Source organism: Akebia trifoliata, chromosome 3 (genome assembly GCF_017979445.1).
Source record: "Akebia trifoliata isolate Shusen 1 chromosome 3, ASM1797944v1, whole genome shotgun sequence".
Classification (NCBI taxonomy): domain Eukaryota; kingdom Viridiplantae; phylum Streptophyta; class Magnoliopsida; order Ranunculales; family Lardizabalaceae; genus Akebia; species Akebia trifoliata.
The window spans coordinates 46853702-46874941 of NC_141377.1; the positions used below are offsets into that span (position 1 = coordinate 46853702).

The 21240-nt window shown below is 35.2% G+C and overlaps 1 protein-coding gene across 1 annotated transcript; it reads right to left on the bottom strand.

Annotated features, from left to right (window-relative positions):
- Window positions 1–337: 337 nt before the first annotated feature.
- On the bottom strand, window positions 338–20453 carry LOC147407430 (kinesin-like protein KIN-7D, mitochondrial). The gene is made up of 26 exons (XM_086436002.1): window positions 20095–20453; window positions 19865–19962; window positions 19433–19522; window positions 19213–19265; window positions 17875–17940; window positions 17705–17758; window positions 17318–17377; window positions 14601–14679; window positions 14434–14501; window positions 10884–10940; window positions 10689–10793; window positions 10325–10429; window positions 9915–10022; window positions 9670–9801; window positions 9373–9555; window positions 7865–8095; window positions 6708–6848; window positions 4827–4946; window positions 4651–4701; window positions 4366–4413; window positions 4011–4157; window positions 2481–3236; window positions 2205–2334; window positions 1989–2110; window positions 1778–1873; window positions 338–1458 (listed from the first exon to the last, which is right to left on the bottom strand). The coding sequence occupies exons 1-24, from the start codon at window positions 20436–20438 to the stop codon at window positions 2025–2027; spliced, it is 3312 nt and encodes a 1103-aa protein (XP_086292128.1). The 5' UTR covers window positions 20439–20453; the 3' UTR covers window positions 338–1458; window positions 1778–1873; window positions 1989–2024.
- Between the last annotated feature and the right edge of the window lie 787 nt (window positions 20454–21240).

Consider the following 21240-nt stretch of genomic DNA (forward strand, 5'->3'; position numbering starts at 1 on the left):
TAAAACGATATCAAGATGTGATTGGAGATTCTGATACATCATCAAAAGAATTTTCAAAACTCAGAAGTTACATCGGAGAAGACGACCTAGGTCGATCATCAATTGTAACTTGCATCTCGAAGAAAAGTCAATTAATCATTGTAACACGTATTTCAAGAAAATACTTATTATCTTTATAACTCATATCTCAAGGAGTGGGATACCCAAAAAAATCTCCTACAAAATTTATGTTAAAAATATTTCTAACACCTACTTCATGCCATCTAAGTTGTTAGAGAAAAAATCCAACATATATGTTATCAAAGAATAAATCTCTTTACTTGTACACCTTAAATATCTCATATTTATCAAAAAGTGATTTGATTGATGGGATTTTGTATGATACTCATGAGATCAATGAGATCGATATTCAAATATTTCTTCTTAGAATATATTGATTTCATATTGATTTCCCCAAGCAAGACCATCACTCAATAGTACGTTGCCACCAAAAGCAAAATGTTACATTTCTTCCACAGAATCTTCTAATTACTACGGAGCAACTAGAAATAGATTCTTTAACAAGAAAGAATTTTGTTTAGATGTAAGATATTTATCTAAACTCATACATTGAATGAAACTCTAAATGAAGAAAAGGATCATTTCTTAATTTCCCGGGGCATATCTCAACTTAACAATGCATGAATCAATGAGTGGAAGTTGAAGATGAATTTCAACCCCTCTTTTTTTTGTCAAACAATTCACTCTGAAGCTGTGACCTCCCCTTCCATGCCTTGCCTAATGGTTCATGTAGCATTACAACGCTTACCACAATGATGCTATCCACAAATCAAATTATTTGTGGTTTGGATTTCACTTGACTATCGACAACTCCATTACATGTGTTTAGGGTAAAATGTGTACCATGATGCATTTTAACACAAGACATGATCTTATAGATTTGAATGGAGGGATGTGATTGGTTGACGACCACGAAAATTTTGGGGAAAGGTGTGAGTTGAAGCCAATACTGCCTAAGCAAAAGATGGGTCGGGATCAAAGGACTCATGAAAAATTATTCATATAAAAACATTATTAATCCCAACCACTAAAATACTTCTCAGAATACTGAAGAAAGAGATGATCTCCCCAAGAATTATGCCTCACCCTTCTCTCGGTTAATAAAATACTGCTCCTCCCTCAACTGATTTCAAACCTGCAATGAGAAGTGTTTGAACAACGAAATTCAAGTCCTGACATGCTACACAGTAGTAGCCAGCCCATCCCAGTTATTTATTTGGTCCAAAAGAGTGAGCCAAAACCTGAACAGTGGAATTAAGATGTCACCTGATTCAACATGGGGTACGCATTGGCACCGTAAATCTAATATGCTTAGCCCAATTGTCGGACGGACCAACTACACCCTGTGTGCTAGCATTCTAGTTAATGAGGCACTTCTTGGATGGATGGAACCATATCCTGAAAGTAACATCAATGAGGCCATCAGCACTGTAAAATATAAATGCTGCATAACTGACGGGACAGAGGGATGAAAATAATGCTTCTCCACAATCCATTCAAAAGGAAGAAAAATTCCAATACAATGCTTCTTATTTACAGAAGCTTTAGTTGACCATCTGTACATGATAATGGTTGTCCAAAAACAAACTAGATAGTATTTTAGGTATATTTGAACACTAATCACACGTCTTAGAATTGAAACTTAAAAAATTTCTTGTTTGCTTCTTTTCCATTTTCTTTTTTTACAGCCCTTTAGGGAGAGAATATATGGTTGTACCTTTTAGACACAGCTACATACTGTCCAACTAATGAAACAATTGTAGCTGATATTACATGAAAAAATAATGAACGGCTGAATGATGATTCAAGTCCCCTGGAAAAAAAAATCAAAAGCATTTATCAGAAACGTTATTCAGATTACTGAGATCGATCAAGCTCTTGATTTAAATGGGTCTAATAAAAAATTTTGATCATGTTATGGAAGGTACCATTTTATACAACCTTCTGGAGCACATGATGCATGATTAGGAAGGGAAAGTGAAGATCCTATCTGCAACCTTTGTGCGACAAAATGGACACTCGGAACATGCAAGAGAACAAGGCTTGCACACTGCACAAATTACACCAAGGTTGATTATGAATCTCAAAATAATGAGCACATGCAAAATCATACACAGAATGAATTCAAGCCAATTAATGCTTACAGCAAAAATGCCGGCATGGGAGGAGAAGTGCAGCAGTTGGTGCTTCAAAGCAAATTTTACATACATGAGAATTTACATCACCGTTACCCAACCCTTCAAGCTGTCTTTCCTTCATCTCTTGCATTCGGGCCTAAATACAGACACGGTAAGGAAAGAATAAATAAAACACCTCCAAAAGAACAAAGTCTATAAGAACATGGAGTAAATCCAACCAGCCCATGCATTAGCATTGAGATATGTCAGACAAAAGCATATACGTACTCAAAATTAAATTACCTTCAGGCGGACAACCATAGGTTCTACCTCGGGAACATCTTGAACCATTTCTGTGCTATCTGAAACTTGTATATCTTTGAGGCCAATATCGTTATTGTCATTGTCATTTGCTTTCAGATCATTCACTAGGTATATTCTATCAGTAAATCTTTCATTAACATTCAACTCAGGGACAGCGCCACCCTCTTTCTTTAGCTTTGCAACAAGCACCCACATGTTTGCCAAGTCATTTTCCAAGGCTGTTTCTCTTTTCTTTGCCTCATCAACCTTCTTCATGTATTCCTCTTCAACAAGTTCCTTTTCAGCTAAAGCTGCTTCTAGAGTAGCCTCTCTATGTTTCCTTGCCTGCAATTCCATCTTTATATCATCGGGATCAAGATTCCAGTATTCACGATCATCATAGACTGTGCCATGAATTTCATTACCCCTTCCAGTAAGTCGACCTTTCCTTCCAAGCTTCATACTATCAATCTTGGTCTCGGAATACTTGCGGCTGGCACCATTATAATTTTGCATGACAGCACCTCTGGAATATGCCATATCTTGGGCGGCTATCAATTCTTTTTCTTGTCTTGCATTCTGTAACGAAAGCTTAGTGACCTCATCTGCCAAATTTTTCAGCTCAACGGCAGCAGCAGATGCCAATTCCTTTGCATAAGAAGCTTCTTCAGCCAACTTTTGATTCTGTACATGCAATCCACTGTTGTCCTCCATTAATTGAACATGTTCTAGCTTTAGTTTCTCATTCTCAATCTCCTGTTGGGACAAGTAAATTCATCTAAATTAGCTGCAAGAACCAATAAACATCCCATAAATCATAAATGTATTACCAGATCCAAGAGATGAGCCGAAATGCACTCTTATGTTTAATAAGAAGTTTCAAACAACATTGATTATGCAACACGGTACAAATGAGGAAAGGACTAAGGTTTAGCTATATTAATAAACAAGGCCCAATAAAATCTAGAATAAATACACAGAAAAAATATTGCACTAAACAGGGGAAAACCAAGGTCATCATATCCGTGGTTGAAGAATCCAGTTTGACTAAATCTAAAGCGCAATTAGATATATTTGTCCATTTCACTTACAAATATACTTGGTTCATTTAGAGTTTGCAAACTTCTATAATTTAGTTATTTCAAAGATTTATTAGTCTGTTTAGAACAACAAAGTTTTGCTTTCTATATAACAATGTAAACCAACAGCTTGAATTGAAACTGGTCCCAGTAACCAGTTCTATGTGAACAAAACTTCTAGACCAATAATCCCTACTAGAAGTATGTTTCGCTATATCAAAGAAAAGGTGCTGATGAATGTCCCTCAGTTTAGAATCTTCATGTGGCCGGTCAAATTTCAAATAAAAATTTATATTCCACTCAAGGAAATTAAACTAAAATGATTGGACTCAGTAAGTATGAATGTGGGGATTGGCATGGTATCTAACCCATTGTCACCAAAGACATCAACTATTAACAATTACGCCAAATGAACATATTAATTCAAATATAAGCAGATCATAGTAACAACCTGTGAATGAATTTTATTTTTCAACTCATCAATGTATTCTTCAGACACACACTGATCAGAAGATGATGTTGATTTATCACCCGTGACCGAAGCCAGCTGCCGTTGCAGGAGAAGTATTTTCTCTTGCAATTCTTTGTTCTCTGAACACTGAAAGCAACAAAACTACCTCAAACTTTGTAAAACGAAAAAAACAGGGAAAAAAGAGCTGCAGAGAAAGGCAGAGCTTTTTATTTATAAAAGATGGCTTCAAGCATCTTCAACCCAGAGGAATATTAAAGGTCTGGTACTGTAAAAAATAAAAAACAATATTGCTTATAAATAAACAAAAATTTGTCATATGAGCAAAGCTAAAAACCTTATCCTGAAGTTGTTCCTGAAGGATACGATTGTCTGCTGATTTTATCTGCATCGAAAACCCACAGGATTTAACCAAATGAGAAATAAGAATAGTTGATTTTAGCAAAAGTTGGTATCCTGCCATTAGCAAATAGTAGTTAATTAAAATGTTTATAACACTGAATACTATTTTAGCAAGAGAAGCATCAACGGGCATGAAATACATCACAAATTAAAAAGCTGCATGGCTCCAGCTTTTCTATGACAATAAATAGTATAAAAAATTTAAAAATCAAGGAGTTACCTCTAACTCAAAACCCTTCTCATTGCACTGTGTCATCAATCTCATAACTGTCTGTTTGCAAAATAACCCACAATATAATCACCCTTGTTAAATAAACTTCTTAGCACCTTAGTGAGTAAGGAGAAAAGTAACTGAAGTTTTGTTGTTGACAATGATAAAAATCAAACTATCACTACCTGCTGCATATCAACCACTGATGCATTGGACATTGAAGCTTCACCACTCTCGAGTATGTGTCCCTCTAGAACCCTCATTTGCCTCCTTTTCTCTTGGGTTTCACATTCCAGTTTCTGAATCTGTATTGTAGAAAGCATTCCCAACAAGAACCCAGTCAAGGAAAAGGGACAAAATTTCAGATAAAGAAACTCTGTTGTGCAATTGTATCATCGCTCGATACAGGAACCAATAAATCAATGGGATCCTGTTTAGGACTAATAGACAGTAACAAGTAGATTTTATAGATCGTTATATTCATGTATTATGGATATCAAAAGAAAGCATATGAAGCATCTTAATTGAAATTCATCCTCATAAATGTATATAAGCAACTTGAATTCTTTTTTTAGTGTCTAGCAAACAACTGCTAACATAATTGGCAATCTAGTCAAGCAACTTTCTATCCACTTTTTTAGTTTCCTTTATCAAGACCTCAGGCAAAAGGTCTCTCGTTAGTGCAATTACCAAGATGCAGTCTTGAATTCTTTTTTTTAGTGTCTAGCAAACAACTGCTAACATAATTGGCAATCTAGTCAAGCAACTTTCTATCCACTTTTTCAGTTTCCTTTACCAATACCTTGGGCAAGAGGTCTCTCGTTAGTGCAATTACCAAGATGCAGAGTCTATACCCCAGAATCATTGGAGGTGGTGGATGTTGAAATGTGAAATAGGTGGTACGGTGGGAAATCCCAAAATTCCTGGATGGGTTTCACCAATGTTTAGAATAGCAACAGTGAATCATCCAAAGATTGAAGTCTCGACAACAAAGCCTTATCCCAAATATTGAAATTTGCGAGAATAAAATGAAGGAAGTTTTATGATGTGAAGCTTGATGGGAGAGATTTCTGACTTTTAATCGGTGAGATGGTAACAGGGAATCAAGTATGAAAAAGGTAATAGTAACATAACCTTTCAACAAGCAGAATGCACGGCCTCGCCAACGCACCACTGGCTAGACGTGGAAAGGACTACGGAGACCAAAGGATCGAAGTGGAGCCGTCACGGGCAAGGTGGAATGGCAGGGAGGAGTGAGATTAGTCTCACATCGGACATGAGAACGTTCAAATCCTGGCCTATAAGACAAATCAGACCTTACATGGTCCAATGCGTTTTAAAACCGTGTGGGTTTCGGCCCAAAGCGGACAATATTGTACTATTGTAGGCCTAGGGCATTATAAATGGTATCAGAGCTGAGGACGGTTTTTCCTGTTTGGTCGGGAGATTGTCATGCTCGTCGATGCACCACTGGCTAGACATGGGAAGGGCTAAGGAGACCAAAGAGTCGAAGTGGAACCGTCAATGGCAAGGTGGAATGGCAGGAAGGAATGCAATTAGTCCCATATCGGACATGAGAACATTCAAATCCTGGTCTATAGGACAAACCAAACCCTATATGGTACAACGCATTTTAAAACCGTACGGGCTTCGGCCCAAAGGGGACAATATTGTACTATTGTGGGCAGAGGGCATTACACAGAAATTGCATCTCAACATGTCTATCGATATTATATGAAATAAGAATCTAATAAAGAGAAAACATTAAAGAAGCATATTTAGGGAAAAATGATATAAGGACATAATTTGAGTTTTTTATTCATACTAAGAATGAGATGCAAATATGCAATTCTTGAGATTTTACAAGGGGGGGGGGGCGCAAAATAGCAACGGAAATGTGATGACGAGGAGTCCAGATTTTGCAACCCACAATATTCTAGTATCATTAAGAGACCCTGTATCAGAATTTAAGACCACCCATTCAAAAAAAAATTTACACCTACCTATTGGAGAGAGATGATCCAACCAAATTTTTATGATATTTAGACAAGGAAGGAAATTTATACCTGAGCCTGCGAGCCATCTGGATCATTTATAGATTGCTCCATTAAGCGTTTCAGAGTACTAGTGCTGAACGCAATCTCTCCAGCAAGCATCTTAACCTGTTCAACAAGTAGCTCCCTCTGCTCTGAGACTGTCATCCCAGCCTACATTACGATAAGAGAAGGATAAGACCTAATGGTATACTCCCACAAACAAGAATTCCAAAATATGACAAGAATTAAGGTTAACAATACAGTTGTCAACTTCTAGAAGTGGTGGCAATAAAAACTATACGTCCATTGCTCATTGATCTTTGCGATGATTAAAAAGTTCAATGAAGCTAGTAATAGACAATCGAAGCCATAAATAATAGCAAACCGATGCATGTATGTCGATAGGATTTTCTTAAAAAAAACCCTTAATGCTAAACAGATAATGAGGTGAAAATATAATGAATACATTAAAAAGAAAGTACAGAATTAGAAAAGAAAAAAATACAGCATGCATACAAGGAAGGTAATCATCCTGACTAAAATATGATATATTCGATGTCTTTTACTTATGCCAACAATAAACTACTCATGTACAATGAGTTATGATCTAAGATGCCCAGATACTGATACGAACATTGCTAAAAATGTGGCACAGGTATCACGTCCATTATGTAGATGCTATGCTTTAATTTTAGCCTTTACAAAAGTAAGTATCTTTTTCTTATTTTTGTATTTATATCATGCTAAATCTAATGAAACATCTAATACAGAAAAGGTGTTTACTGTGAGATATGCAATGGTATACTATTTATCTATTTGTTGACAAAAACAAACAAACAAATTGTTAGGATTTAAGAAGTAATTACAAGTACAACAGGAAATGGGAAATAATATTGTAGAAGTATTCATGCAGTATCCAGTATAGTATGGCAGCATCTGTAACGTATCATGTGTATACGATTAAGATGAGCATAATGAAGTATCATTGATTATAGTGATAGTTTAAGGCTTTAAGGAATTATAGCAACACAGCATGTCCCTAATCTTGATTTGTGCAGTTGATTGCAGTGATAGAATTGTCATCCATCCATGCTACCGATATTTTATTAAACCAAAAAAAATAAGCACTTGGTTATCCTAGATATTGGTTAGAGATTATCATTTAGTAAATGGACACCAAAACATACCATTGGCAACCTAGAACCACTGGAACTACCACTGATAAGTTCACCGGCTTGAGTTGACTCTGTGACTGAACTGTTGACTGGTGATTGTTCTTCACCCCACTTACTGGAAGATCTTCTGTGTTTAAAATCACAAGAGGGGTCTGATGGCATTGACAGAGCATAATATGGGGAGTCTTTCTGATTCTCACTTTCATAAGGCAGAGGAGAAACCTCGCGTAAGACATCCAATTTCTGACAACAGACAAGATAAAGGATAGGCGTCAAAATGTCTTCCAGATTGAAATGGGGAATACGGCCAGCCCGAAAGGTTAGAAAGAAGTACAAATTTTTAACAACTTCAAATCACGATTTCAGTCAATCCCATAAATTCATGATTATAACATCCCTTGGACAAATGACATCCCAAAAATGGGACTCTGTATCAGATTGTTATTCCAAAGCTTTCATTTAATTGGTAAAAGATAATGTGTAGACATATGCTTCAATCTATGCAAGAAACTACAGAACACTGAATTTTTATAGCCACATGAATATATTAAGTCTATGGACATCGATGTGTGAAATGGCTAACTCTGAATTTACTTTAATAAGCTTCCCACAATTTTGGTTTTTCATCATTTCTCTAATATTTCATTGTAATATCATATTCATATTTCAAATGCTAAATATACCATCTACTATTTTCATCGAAAGAAAGCTTCAAAACTAAGCTAATAATGAATTTTCCTCTAATTTTGACTGTTTTTATTAAATGAAAAAAGCATAAAATAGTCTTTGTGCTGCCCTTGCACAATGACAACATTGTCTTTCCAACACACATCACAAGATTCACTCAAACCTTCAATCTTAAATGGTTCTTTTTTCCCTCGGGGAAACTTGAGGTGTTGGTCAATAGTACAAGTCGTATATGTTGGTTGAACCAAACTTCACTATTCAACAATCTTTTAGCCCATTGAACCAATGAATGTTTGGATTAATCCTTGACGAACCTCTACAATGGAAATCAGCTTAACAGGTGGTTCTAGACATTGGATTTGAGCTTTTTCTCATGGTGGACATTAAGAACAAATCATTTGTAACGCCCTAAGCCCACAATAGTATGATATTGTCTACTTAGGCCAAAGCCCGCACTGCTTTAAACCGCGTTATACTATGTAGGGTCTGGTTTGTCCTTATAGAAGATTTGAACATTCTCATATATGATGTGGGACTAAGCTTCACACTCATCCCTACCATTCCACCCCGCAACATGACGACTCCACTTCGACCATGCGGTCTCCACAGCCCTTTCCACGTCTAACTAGTGGCGCACCGGCGACGCCGTGACACCATCAGTTAAAAACAATGCTCAAATACAATAGATAGAAATCATCTATTCAGGTTGCTTTTGGGTGTGAAAGTGCATCTCATGCACCTCCCACTAGTATAGATTAAGATCAAAAAGAAAAGAACATAAAAGAGCACATACTAGTGCTAATTTTCACAACCAAACAAACCATAAAACTTACATCATCTTCACAAAAAGAATGGCGCCGTTGATGGCTGGGTACATCATTCAAACATCCAGGAATTGTATTCTTTGTAGAAACAAGTATTAGCTTCGTTAACCTTTGGATTCTACTCATGAGAGCTGCCTTTGCTTCCTCTTCTTCCTCTAGTCTTGACTGCATTTTTACCTGACCCTCTTCTAACTGTTCAAAGATACCAGAATCAATAAATTCTGAGCAAAAAAGAATAATACATATAATTAAAGCAACAAACTTAACAAGTATAATCACAAAAATCAAATATGACATGAACAGAACCTTTTGTCTCAAGCTTATGATCTCCTCATGATTGATAGCAGGAAGAATTCCCTGCTTTAGCTGATCAAGTTCTTGTTTGAGGATCGAAATTTCTCTTTGATACTTCTTAATCAATGACTTCTCATCAATAATCTGGCATGCCAAAGTTTTCAAAGAATGAAACCCAAGCTTTCAGTTTTTTAATAGTTGACATCTAATTGAAACCTTATAACTCATTTACACTATATATGATATGAGTTACTTACCCTGTTGCATGAAGCAAAGATTTCTACACGCTTTGCCCTGCTCGCAAACTTCAATGTATTGTGAGTTTCTTCCATATTACTTGATGCAGGAGTAACCGTGCATATGAGCTGTATAAGATCCATTAGTTAGTATACCAGAAGAAACTTCTAGATGACAACCAAAAAAAGGACAATAATTCAATATATGAATGAATACAAGCATAGCTTAACAACTTCATTGCAAGGATTAACCAAGGAGAAAAGAAGAAAATGAAGATAACCGAGTAAGAGTATAATAAGTAATTACATAGAAATGAATGATAAAATTTTCTGTACACATGCAAAAGTTTCATGATTTCCCATATACATTGAACATGCAATATCAAATTAATTCACTAATACATAAATTGTTAGTGCTTGATAAAACTCACAGAGACATGTCCACAGCCACTCAACGAGGATTGTAGAAGGCGGGTAAGCTTAGAATCACGATATGGAACATGAGACGCTTTCCCCTCACTCAGTTTTCCAATTACCTTTAATATTCAAACCCACAATCAGTGTATGCTCTTGAAAAACCTGTTACAACTTCAATTTAGGCTATAATTGACAACATGCCAAACTCTATTTTCCAACATTAAAAATAAATTAAAATTAAAAAAGTACACATAAAATACAACAAAACTAGACTTCAATAAAATGGAATAGTGTTATTTAAACAAAGGAAATCAATAAATGATACCAACCAAAAAAAAAAATTAGTTAGAATTAATGAAACAAATAGCTAGCACTTACAGTTCCAAGAGTTAAAAGACTTTTGTTTATGTAAGATCCTTCCTTTCTCCTTAGTCCAGTTGTTTCAGTTTTTGAACTCTCAGATCCTGCTAGATCAATCAAATTCTACAACAAAGAAATAAGGAAAATTTAAGATGGTAAATCAATGAGAAAAGAATTATTCTAGATTCAACAATAATAATTGATTTCACATACAAGCTGGGAAAATATTACTCCCTCGTATTCATCACCATGGACACTACTTTCAATCATCTGCGAGAAACAAATAATGTGTAGAATTAAGCAGAGCAAGAGAAGGAAAAGTGAGGGAGAGATATGTATGAGTGAATATAAATAGCCAAGAAAATAAACAACAAGGAAAAACTGTAAAATAATTGAACTAAAATAGCAAAGAATCCTTTGTGATTGAACAAACAAGATCTTGTCCTTCTGCACCTACAAAAGGTGCAAGTATGGACAAACTAGCTAAAATATGGCATGAATATCAATCAATTATTTTTTTTTTGATAAGAATATCAATCAATTATGACAACAACAATCAATGAGAAACAGGATTCATTCACCGAACCCCTAATTTTTGAGATAAGGCTCATAAGCCATGCTGCTTGTCCACCCACACGCATGAAAATCATCATTCAAGCTTTGTCCTAGCTATTTAGGGTGTGAATCCCAGTCCACCATGAACAATGGACTAGAAAGTCCACGATGCCATTTGCTAACCTCAAAGTTTGACAGCTCTCTTTTTCATATACCACCAACAAAATGCACCACTGGGCTTCAAAGGCATCTAACCAGCCTTGAATGTGGCTGTTTAAAGTGTACAGAACAAAAGTAGCAACAACAGATCTAAAAGACAGAAAGCAAACATGTGCCATAAAATCGCAGTGGATAGGGTGTTTAAGCTCTCAGCTATAGCAAAGGAAGCATGAATAGAGCATTATCCACCATCGCTTGAACAAGCTTACAAGATGCGCATTATGCTGCATCTATCCAGTGATGGATGTATTTGTATAAATTCAATAGCCTTATTAAATGGATCTATTGTCTAATAAAAAATAATTATTATATTGTACGTAATAGTCATAGACACATGTATGAATATCTGACACAACACCTTGAGAAGCCCTAAACGTAAACAAATCCATACACGTATTATAATACCTTTTTGTGTGTATATATATATTGATAGGTATAGGGTTAGTGGATGGCAAATGAAGTTAGATTCAAGAAGGTTTGAACTTGGGGCGTGGGAAGTACACTCCACACATCTTACCACTTAGCTAAGTGGGCACTTCATTTTTTTGTTATATTTAAGTCAAGGTTTCTAACAGAAATAAGAAAGGAAACAAATAGAACAGAAAAGGAAAATTAGTTTCATACATCAGTCTCATCCAATATCTTAATATATAAGAAGATAATAAGAGGGAGCTATAAAACAACTAAAGTGGTGTTTTACGACCTTGATAAAGTAGTGTATGGAGGACAGCTCACATATCAGCATTTTTTTCATATCACTTTATACAAATATATTAGAACAGAAGGTAACATTGTAATATATCAGTGTGTATGTCAGGATGTATAACGTATTGACACGTGTATCCACATCAATAAATGTCAACATCAACACAATCGAAAATGAAAAAATTGATGTCCTTGTTATGTACATCATGTTGATGCAAGGTATAGAGACTGTATCATGCCCATGCCGAATGATTGTTTTGGGTGACTGTTTAGATGCATCTGGAGTCAATAAATTATAGCTACGACATTTCATAGTTCAATAATTAAACTATTGTAATATGTGACCGAAAAGGGCAAATAAAAAACTGAAGGGAAAAAAATAATGCTTCATCAAGTTCACAAGATGTCATAACTAATATGATTGGTGTAGAAGCATTTGTCTTCATCCATGATTCATATAGATTTCCCCGTAAATCTTTTATTGCTTATGTAATTGATAACATTAAGATTGTGTTGGGAAGTCTAAAGCTTGAAGATCGTATTGAAGTAATATTCGTTGAAGCTCAAGCTAAAGGAGGTTGGAAAGAAGCATGAAGGACCGATCTAGACCAACACAAGCTAAAAGACCGAAAAAGGAAAATCCAAAAAAATTTGTGTGAGTGTCCTTGTTCGGTCGACCGAACCCAAAACTCTTATACCTCCTCTTTTCTGCTCACTCGAACAACTGAACCCGAAACTCATGAACCTTCGCTTTTTCTTACTCGGGCAACCAAGTCCTTTCAGTCGATCAAAGAAAGTCTCATATCTCTTTGGTGTGGTCACTCGGTTGACCCAGACATGTTCGGTCGACCAAACACTTAAGTTTCAATCTGTGCGATTGTTTCACAATCTGTTTCTAACAACTATTTTTTTATAGAAAGACTTGGTCTATTTGATTAAGTCTTCGACTCTATCTAGAGTCTATCCTTGGTTGTTAGAGTTTTTCCTTTAAACCATATTCTCTTTTCTCTTCTATAAATCGGAGAGATCTATCAAAGGAGAGCATCAAGCAAAGTTCAATCAGATCTGAGACAAGCTCTTGAGATTGCCTTTCTCCCTTTCTTCTCCTCTGATCTATTTTTAGTAATATTTTGAGTTAGAGAGAGAGTTGTTCCATTTTATCTTTAATTTTTTACAGAGATTTCTTGTTGTGATATCTCGGAACGGCTCAGGTGAAAGTCTCAAGCATGGTATCACGACAGTGTGCTCGCTTTTCTTTGTAAGCGGTTGTAATCCGAAAGCATTGAATAAAAAGACATCAGCAAAAGTTACTGAGCTTTCTGAGAGTTGAGTAGGGACCGAGGTTGCCAAATCACAATAAATTTGTGCCTCTTTGATGGTTTGATTTTCTCTAAACTCTACTCTGTTTTTAATTCTATAAAATCTTATTGATTATATGTTATGTTTGCTCAAATGGAACATTAATTGTTTTGATATTTAAAAATTGGTAGTAAACCCATTCACCACCCCCCCCCCCTAGGTGTTCGTTATAGTTATTTCAATGGGCTTCAAATATATTTGTTTATCAAGTCAGCATTATGATATATTGTGACCAAAAAGGGTAATATAAATTGAAGTAAAAAAAAATACTATTTTATCAAATTAACAAAACCAAATTATTAAGTTGGACTTCAAATATCTTCATTTTAATTTCTAATCAGAATAATGGTATTCTTATGTCACATGGAATAATTCATTTCATTTCAAGGAAGAGTTTGCCTATAGAAATCTGAGCTCTCTGGGTTAATTAGTTTTTCTACAAACGGAAAATTCAGACTGTTTCAGTTTTGGATGGGTGAATCACATAAAGGCACATCTAGCTTTTTATCGCAGAATGGTAATATTAAATCAACAATACTTAAGACATAAACTTGCAAAATAATAAATAAAATAATTTACATCATTTCTAGAGAGAGTTGTTCAATGCTTCATTGTGTTCCTTAGTATCCTCCAAATCTTTCAACTTTAAGACAAGATACAAGTCTACACTCTTTTAGTTTTGGGTTGGTTAACCACATTAATTAAAATAACAATTAAAAAAAAAGCACATCCAGAGAGATGAAAGAATCAAAAATAAAATAAAATGAACAGAAAATGTCATTTAAGTTCCCATAAAGAAAAAGAAACAGCAATAATTAAAGAACAAAGCATCGCAAAGCCATAAAATAGCATCCCATGTTCCTCAATATGCCATTCCTATGATTAATAAAGCAAGAAGAGGCCGGTTCCATTGAAAAGTATGTACCAGAGTAAAAATGGTGTGACTTCGGCTACTGAATAAGTTGAAATTATTCGAACCGACATGACGATGTTCTGCCATCATAAACATCAGTAGTTAGAAACACTAAGTGTATGTGCATGCATGCGCGCATGGATGTGTGTGTGCCATCAGCAGAAATCTCCATAAGATACCTTCTCCAGCAGCTATGAACGAAAGAGCGTGCCCAGGAGACAATACTACTTCTTCCTTTATACCCTCGACATAAGTGCCCTGCAACACTTTTAGTACGCACAATTAACAGGCCAGTTTTTTAAAATATAACAATATAATGAATTTCGCACAATAAAAAAACAGGATGAAAAGAAAACTTTGTCGCACTGTGGACAAAAATGTTCCACACACTATAGTAAATCTATGTGAAACAAAGAAAGGTCTCAGGTCAACAAGAATGTAGAGTGTGTTCTTAGGACCTGATTTGTATAGCAAGTTGGATATGCCAATGTAATTTCTTTTTCTTTCTTTCTTTCTTTCATTCATTCTTTCTTTTTTCTCTTGCCCCTTCTGTAATCTCCTTTTTTATTTCCCCTCATAATAAAGTTTCATGATTCATCAGTATCTACTGGGGAGGGCAAAGAAAAGAAAATTGTGGGGGTGCATATAAGCACATGATATTTTCACCTGCATAAAGCTCAAGATGATTAGTTTAGTTTTCACTTTGGAGGAATGCAAACAATGCAAATTAACGGATTGTGATATGTTTGGAAAGATTTATCTGAATATAAAACCATGAAGAAAAAAGGTGAAGCTAATATGGAGAAGCCAAAACAAGGATGGTTGAAGTTGGATATCGATAGATACTTGGCCCCATCTTGTCAAAACAAGGGGCACTAGATATGAGAGGGCTCTGATCTTAAGGTTTCCACCGGGCCTACAGCACCTGAAGTAAGGGCTCTCTTTCAAGGATAAATAATATCTCACTTTCTTTGTTGCTCCTTTGGTTGTAGGTTAATTCTTCCAATGCTATTGGTTGGGATTAGGGTGCTTAAGAAGGCCCTTGGAAACTAGGAAAAGGTATATAAAATTGTGTATAATTATAAAATACCAGCAATTTGGGCACTTTCAATGAAGGCCAGCTACAGGTCTAGTTGGAAAGAATATACAAATTGAGGGTTCAAAAAGAGCGAGAGGAAGACCCAAAAGAACGTGGATCGAGATAGTAAAAGCAGATATTTACACACTTCCAATAACATAAGTCGTGGCTCAAGACAGAACTGAATGGAGGGCCAAGATTCATTTAGTAGACCCAAATCATTGGGATGATGACAATGATGATTGATGTTGATATGCTACGAATACCAACAGTGATGCCAACTCATTGGCTAAAGATGGTGTATAACAACATTCTTCATACATCAAAACCTATTCTTAGGTTTTTATTCTTCTCTTAAATAAAATCTAAAAGTTATCTAACCAAAATAATGGAAAATAAATAGCTATTTCTTATGTTCACCAATGATTTCAAGTGGTCTGCAAAGCAAATATAATGTCCACATTGTAAAATGTTTTTGACAGAGAGAAATAAATACAAAAACTGAAAACATATATTCGTAAGGAAAGGAAACTATCTATAGTGCAGAAGGTTTTGAGCACCTAGTTCTCTTGAGAGAAATACAAATCACAATTAACAATGAAAATATAGCAATAGTGCAGTGAGCACAATGTGAGCCATGCAATCAAAGATGAAAAGATACCAGCAGTACAACAAGAATATATGAACAGAAATAGTGCTAAATAATGTACTTGGAAGGGGGAGGAAAAAAATAAAAACTGAAAACAGAGCCCCATGAAGCCCTTGATCACTTCAGATAATAAAATAGCAACTCTTAGCAGTAAGACCCAAGCAAATTTTCTTTGCATTTGTAAATTACAAGTCTCCAGGAAGTGGCATACCAATTTCAAGTTATTTGCAGATAAAATAACCGCAAGTGACGAAGTAATTACTCCTATTCAAGACAAAGCACCTCGGTGTATGTTATTTTCATATGATGTAATATTAGTTGTTGAAACTAGAGAGGAAGTCAACATTAAACTAGAATTATGTAGAGTTGTGTTGGAGTCCAAGGGCTTTAGAATAATAGAACCAAAACCAAGTCGAGGAATATCCAGTAAAAATTGATAATCCAAAAAATACCATCAAGCAATGCCTTTCGTTATCTCAGGTTTATTATACAAGGATGGAAAGATTAAGGAAGATGTTGCCTATAGGAACAAAACTGGGTGATTAAAGTGGAGGTGTGCTTCTGGAGTACTATGTGATAGACGCATACCAATAAAACTAAAAGGAAAACTTTACAATAAGGCGGTAAAACCAGCTATGTTTTTTGTATCGAAATGTTGGGCAGTCAAGAAGCATCAAGTTGATAAATTGACCATAGTAGAGATGAGGATATTGAGATGGTGAGTGGAAAGACTAAGAAAGATAAAATTAGAAATGAATACATTCAAGAAAATGTAAGAATAGCTCCAATAAGCGATAAACTAAGAGAAAGTCAATTGAAATGGTGTAGGCATATTCGACGAAGGCTGATTAAAGCCCTAGTTGGAAGAAGTATTCAAATCGAAGGTTATAGAAGAGCGGGAGGAAGATCCAAAAGAATGTGAATTGAGATAGGGAAAGTGAATATGAATAATAGAAAATGTGGCTTTGGACAGAGGGAAATGGAAGAACAAAATTCATTTAGCAGACCCCAAATCCTTGGGATAAGGCTTTGACGATGATTACTAGAGGATCAAAAGGAAGTAGGAACCATAAACTAAACAATAAATACAATTCAAGTGAAAACTATACCCTAATTAACATGAATGCCAATAAGTTATAGGATCAGAATTCATCAGTTAAGCATCAAACCTGTGCATCTTCTCTAACACGCAGATTTTGTCCTGTTGGATCAAGTAAGTCATTTATTACCTAAAATCAGAATAAGCAAAGAATATGTATTAGACGACATTCACATTAAGAATGATAAAAAGTTCTACATGGTTGAAAAGAAATACTCAAATCCAAAGAATGTGTAGTCTAAAAGCACCAAAGACTGAATGTAAACCAATATACAATACTTAATTCTGAAGTTTAGTGCTCAAATAAAAATTTACTAATCCAGAAAGACAGGAAGTAACTGCTTATTGATTATAGCTTTGAGAGTAACCCAGAAAAAGAGCTGTTGAAAAATTAGAAGAAGAGTCATAGACATGAAATCTTGCCAGATACATTCAAACAATGCATACCACTACTGACCTCATTATATATTTCAAGATATGAAACACGAAGTAAGAACTCTCTTCCAGGAGTCTGCAAGGAAATTGACATAATTATGTCATCCATAAATGTAAAGTCATACACTTGGAAGGGGAAAAAAAGAATGTACAGTTACACATCAATGTTGCAAATTTTATATATACACTTACATCTTGGATTATGCTGAAAACATCCTTGATGGCTAATGGTATAATTCCCGGAGAATTTTGATCTCCCTGGAAAATATTAACATGGAAAAAAAGAAGTAAAAAACAAGATCTATAAGGAATAGTTTGCATTTATGCATGAATATTAGATTCATAATAAAAAAAAGTTGAAGCCTTAGAACTTTGGAATAAAGGCAAATAACAAATAGAAAAGATTTATAAATGTTACAGATGAAGAAAACATTTCCATGGTATAACCAGATCAACCATCATACAAAATTAATAATATAAATAAAGAAAACAAACTGTGAAAATACAGACGTTAAAAAATAAACCCAATAACTACCAAAAGTAATGGTTAACCTAGCCAAACCCAAAAATCATATACCATAAATTTGTACACGAAATAAATCTAGAAAAGCTAACAATCATCTTAAACCAAGATCAAAAGTTTGTGTTGCTTTTGTTGACTATAAACTAGGTTGTGTCTTTATACAAATATTCATAAGATAGAGGATTCATTAAAATTCTTTGTTAAATATATTCTGGTCAAATATTATGTACCCAACCTTCCATTAAGAGGGGAAAAAAAAGCTCCAATAACAATTGTAAGGTCCATGGAGATCAAGTCATAGTCACTATCATCGCTCGGAAACAAACTTAATTAGTAGAATTCTAACAAGCTGGAGAAAACATCTATGTAACTAAAACTATGTCAACACTCATTGGACTTTTATGGTGTTGTTTTATTATCTCCTAAGATAACTACCCGGTCTAAGCCTTTAACTAGTTAGTCATGGCAAAGCCCTGAGACGGGTTTTTTTTTTTTTTTATTAATGAGGCCCTTGGTAACGAAACATAATACCACTTTGTTTATTATATTGAAATTCATTTTAAAGAATAAACCTAAATTGAGATTTGAGACTGAACTAAATGATAAACGAAGCGAAATCTACTGAAGTACTATACTACAAATAAGAATAAGATGAATTGTATCAATATCCAGATTCTTTATGTATATAGGAAATTAGGGATACTTTATCCTGATTTGTTCGATAGAGATCTAATTGCTCCAATCGGTTTTTTTATTCAGAGTTGGAAGTTCTTACGCCATAATGGATCAGTGACCTTTGGAGAAAGGGGAAGAAATCTTCTCAATATTCTTTCAATATTCCTTGCTTTCAAGGAGACGTTATTAATCATATCAAGTCTTTTTTTTTTTTTTTTGTTTTAAAAGACAAAAGAAAGAAAAGGTAGCAATCCAACGGTCTAACCTATATGATGGATGAATAAATGGTCAAAGAAAGAATAAAATATCAGCTTGGTGATCTAGGAACTTACATGCATGGTATGTGTCTTCCCACTACTTGTAACACCATAAGCAAAAACAGTCCCTGAAATGGAAAGAAGTATTAAGAAGATTTCAATAAAATCGGGTTATTTACCAAATAATAGCATTCAATTAGGAATTCCACCAATTATTGCTTTTGCAAAAAAATCAATGTGTTCAGTAACTCCACTTGGATAAGAGTTGGGAGGATTTAAGGATGGGACACAATACCATTGACACCCTCCATTGCAGCCTTGACTACTGGTCGAGCAGCTACATCATACACCACATTAGTAGTTGTTGACGGTCCAAACACTCGATCTGTCACACAAAAACAGTAATAGCTTATGAAGTATATCCACCAAAGAAAAGAAGAAAAAAGTGGAAAAATTCTCCCAGTATCAAACATACAATAACAACCAGAGGAACAAGAGAAGAGAAACTGAACATTATCAATCCAGTAATTGCATCTGTTTTGTTGATGCATTCAGGCAATTAATATTACCATGGGTAACGCATTTTGTAAATCTTCTCCAGAATTCAACTAAACCAATGAAAACTAATAATGTAGAACACATAGATGGGATCTTAATTCAGCTCCGAAGTTCTTCTAACAAATCAACAATACTTTCAAATGTCAAATTGAAAATTGAACATAATTACCAAATGCATATGCCGTAGCTGGATTGTACACATTCCGAACAATTTTATCCCCATCTGCATACCATGTGATCTCATCTCCACGTTGAAATTCCCGCTCACTACAACAACAAAATGTTCGAAACACAATCTCTCAACTCCACAAATCCATAATGCAACCCTAAATCCCCAGATTTCAATCCTTCCACTCTCAAAACCATCAGATCCGTCAAAATTCAACCAGATCTACATACCTTAAAGGCCTAAATCGAATGGTAACAGAAATGCTATCTCCAGATCTCGATGCATCAACCGGATCCCCAATGAGTTCATCCGCAGAAGGAAAAGCAATCGAAGTAAGACTTCCATGGCTTCTCGAATCTCGATGTGTCGAATCACTGCGACCTCGACTTTGTGTCACGGATTTGGATGAGAAACCACTTGCAGAGCCGTAAAATGAAGAAGACGAAGATGAACAAGAACGAGGGATGGATTTAGCGTTCATGAGCGAAGAAGAAGACGTCGAAGAGTAAGGGCTGGAAGGTTTACGGTAACCAAATGGCGAACTACTGCGTCCTCGAGACGAAGAGGCCGCCATTGACCGATCTATCAACTATCGATTCTCCTCAAAGAAGAGGACGAGAAGAATATAAGGAGAAGAAGAGAGAATAGAATCTGACAGTCAGTCTTCACATGCTCTGAAACATAGGGAGAAAAAAAAAAAGTAAAAAACGACAACTATATTTAATTTTTTTCTTTAAAGCTGAGTCTTCATTTTATTTAGGAAGAGATGGGCAATTTCGTCTGTTACATTTGCTTTTTTAATGTGGAGAGAGTTGCAGAAGAGGTGAACGAAGTCGATACCTTGAGTCATGAGTGCTAGTGAGAGTGAAGGATCTGAGAAGTTTTTATCGTTTTAAGGGTTTTTTAGGTTTAGAATTATTTTTCGGAAAAAACGTGCCGCTGAGTGGCTATGTTTTGCTGACGTGGAGACGGGTGACTTCAGAGATTTTAAACCTGCGGGAATATGGCCCGCCCTTTAGGCTAAGCTTTCAAAAATGAACTTAAAACAAGCGGGAATAATTGTAGCCTTCGGTGGATGAAATCTTTGATCGCCACTATGCCTTTTTTGCCCTTCCTGTAGATAAGTTAAAATGAGGTATTGATTGAGAAGGAACGAGAGACACGGGACATGATAGAGTTAGACAAGATCACAATAATAGAAAATAATAGACTAATCATTTCTTGACTCAAAAATTTTCACTCGGTCTTCACTCAGATAACGTGGTAAATGTATAGTATCATAGATATTTTTCCTTGTGTATACCGAATAAAAGGATCTATGGTTCTGTGCCCTTGTCTCTTTGACCGAGTAAAACTTTTTGAGTTAGAAAATTACA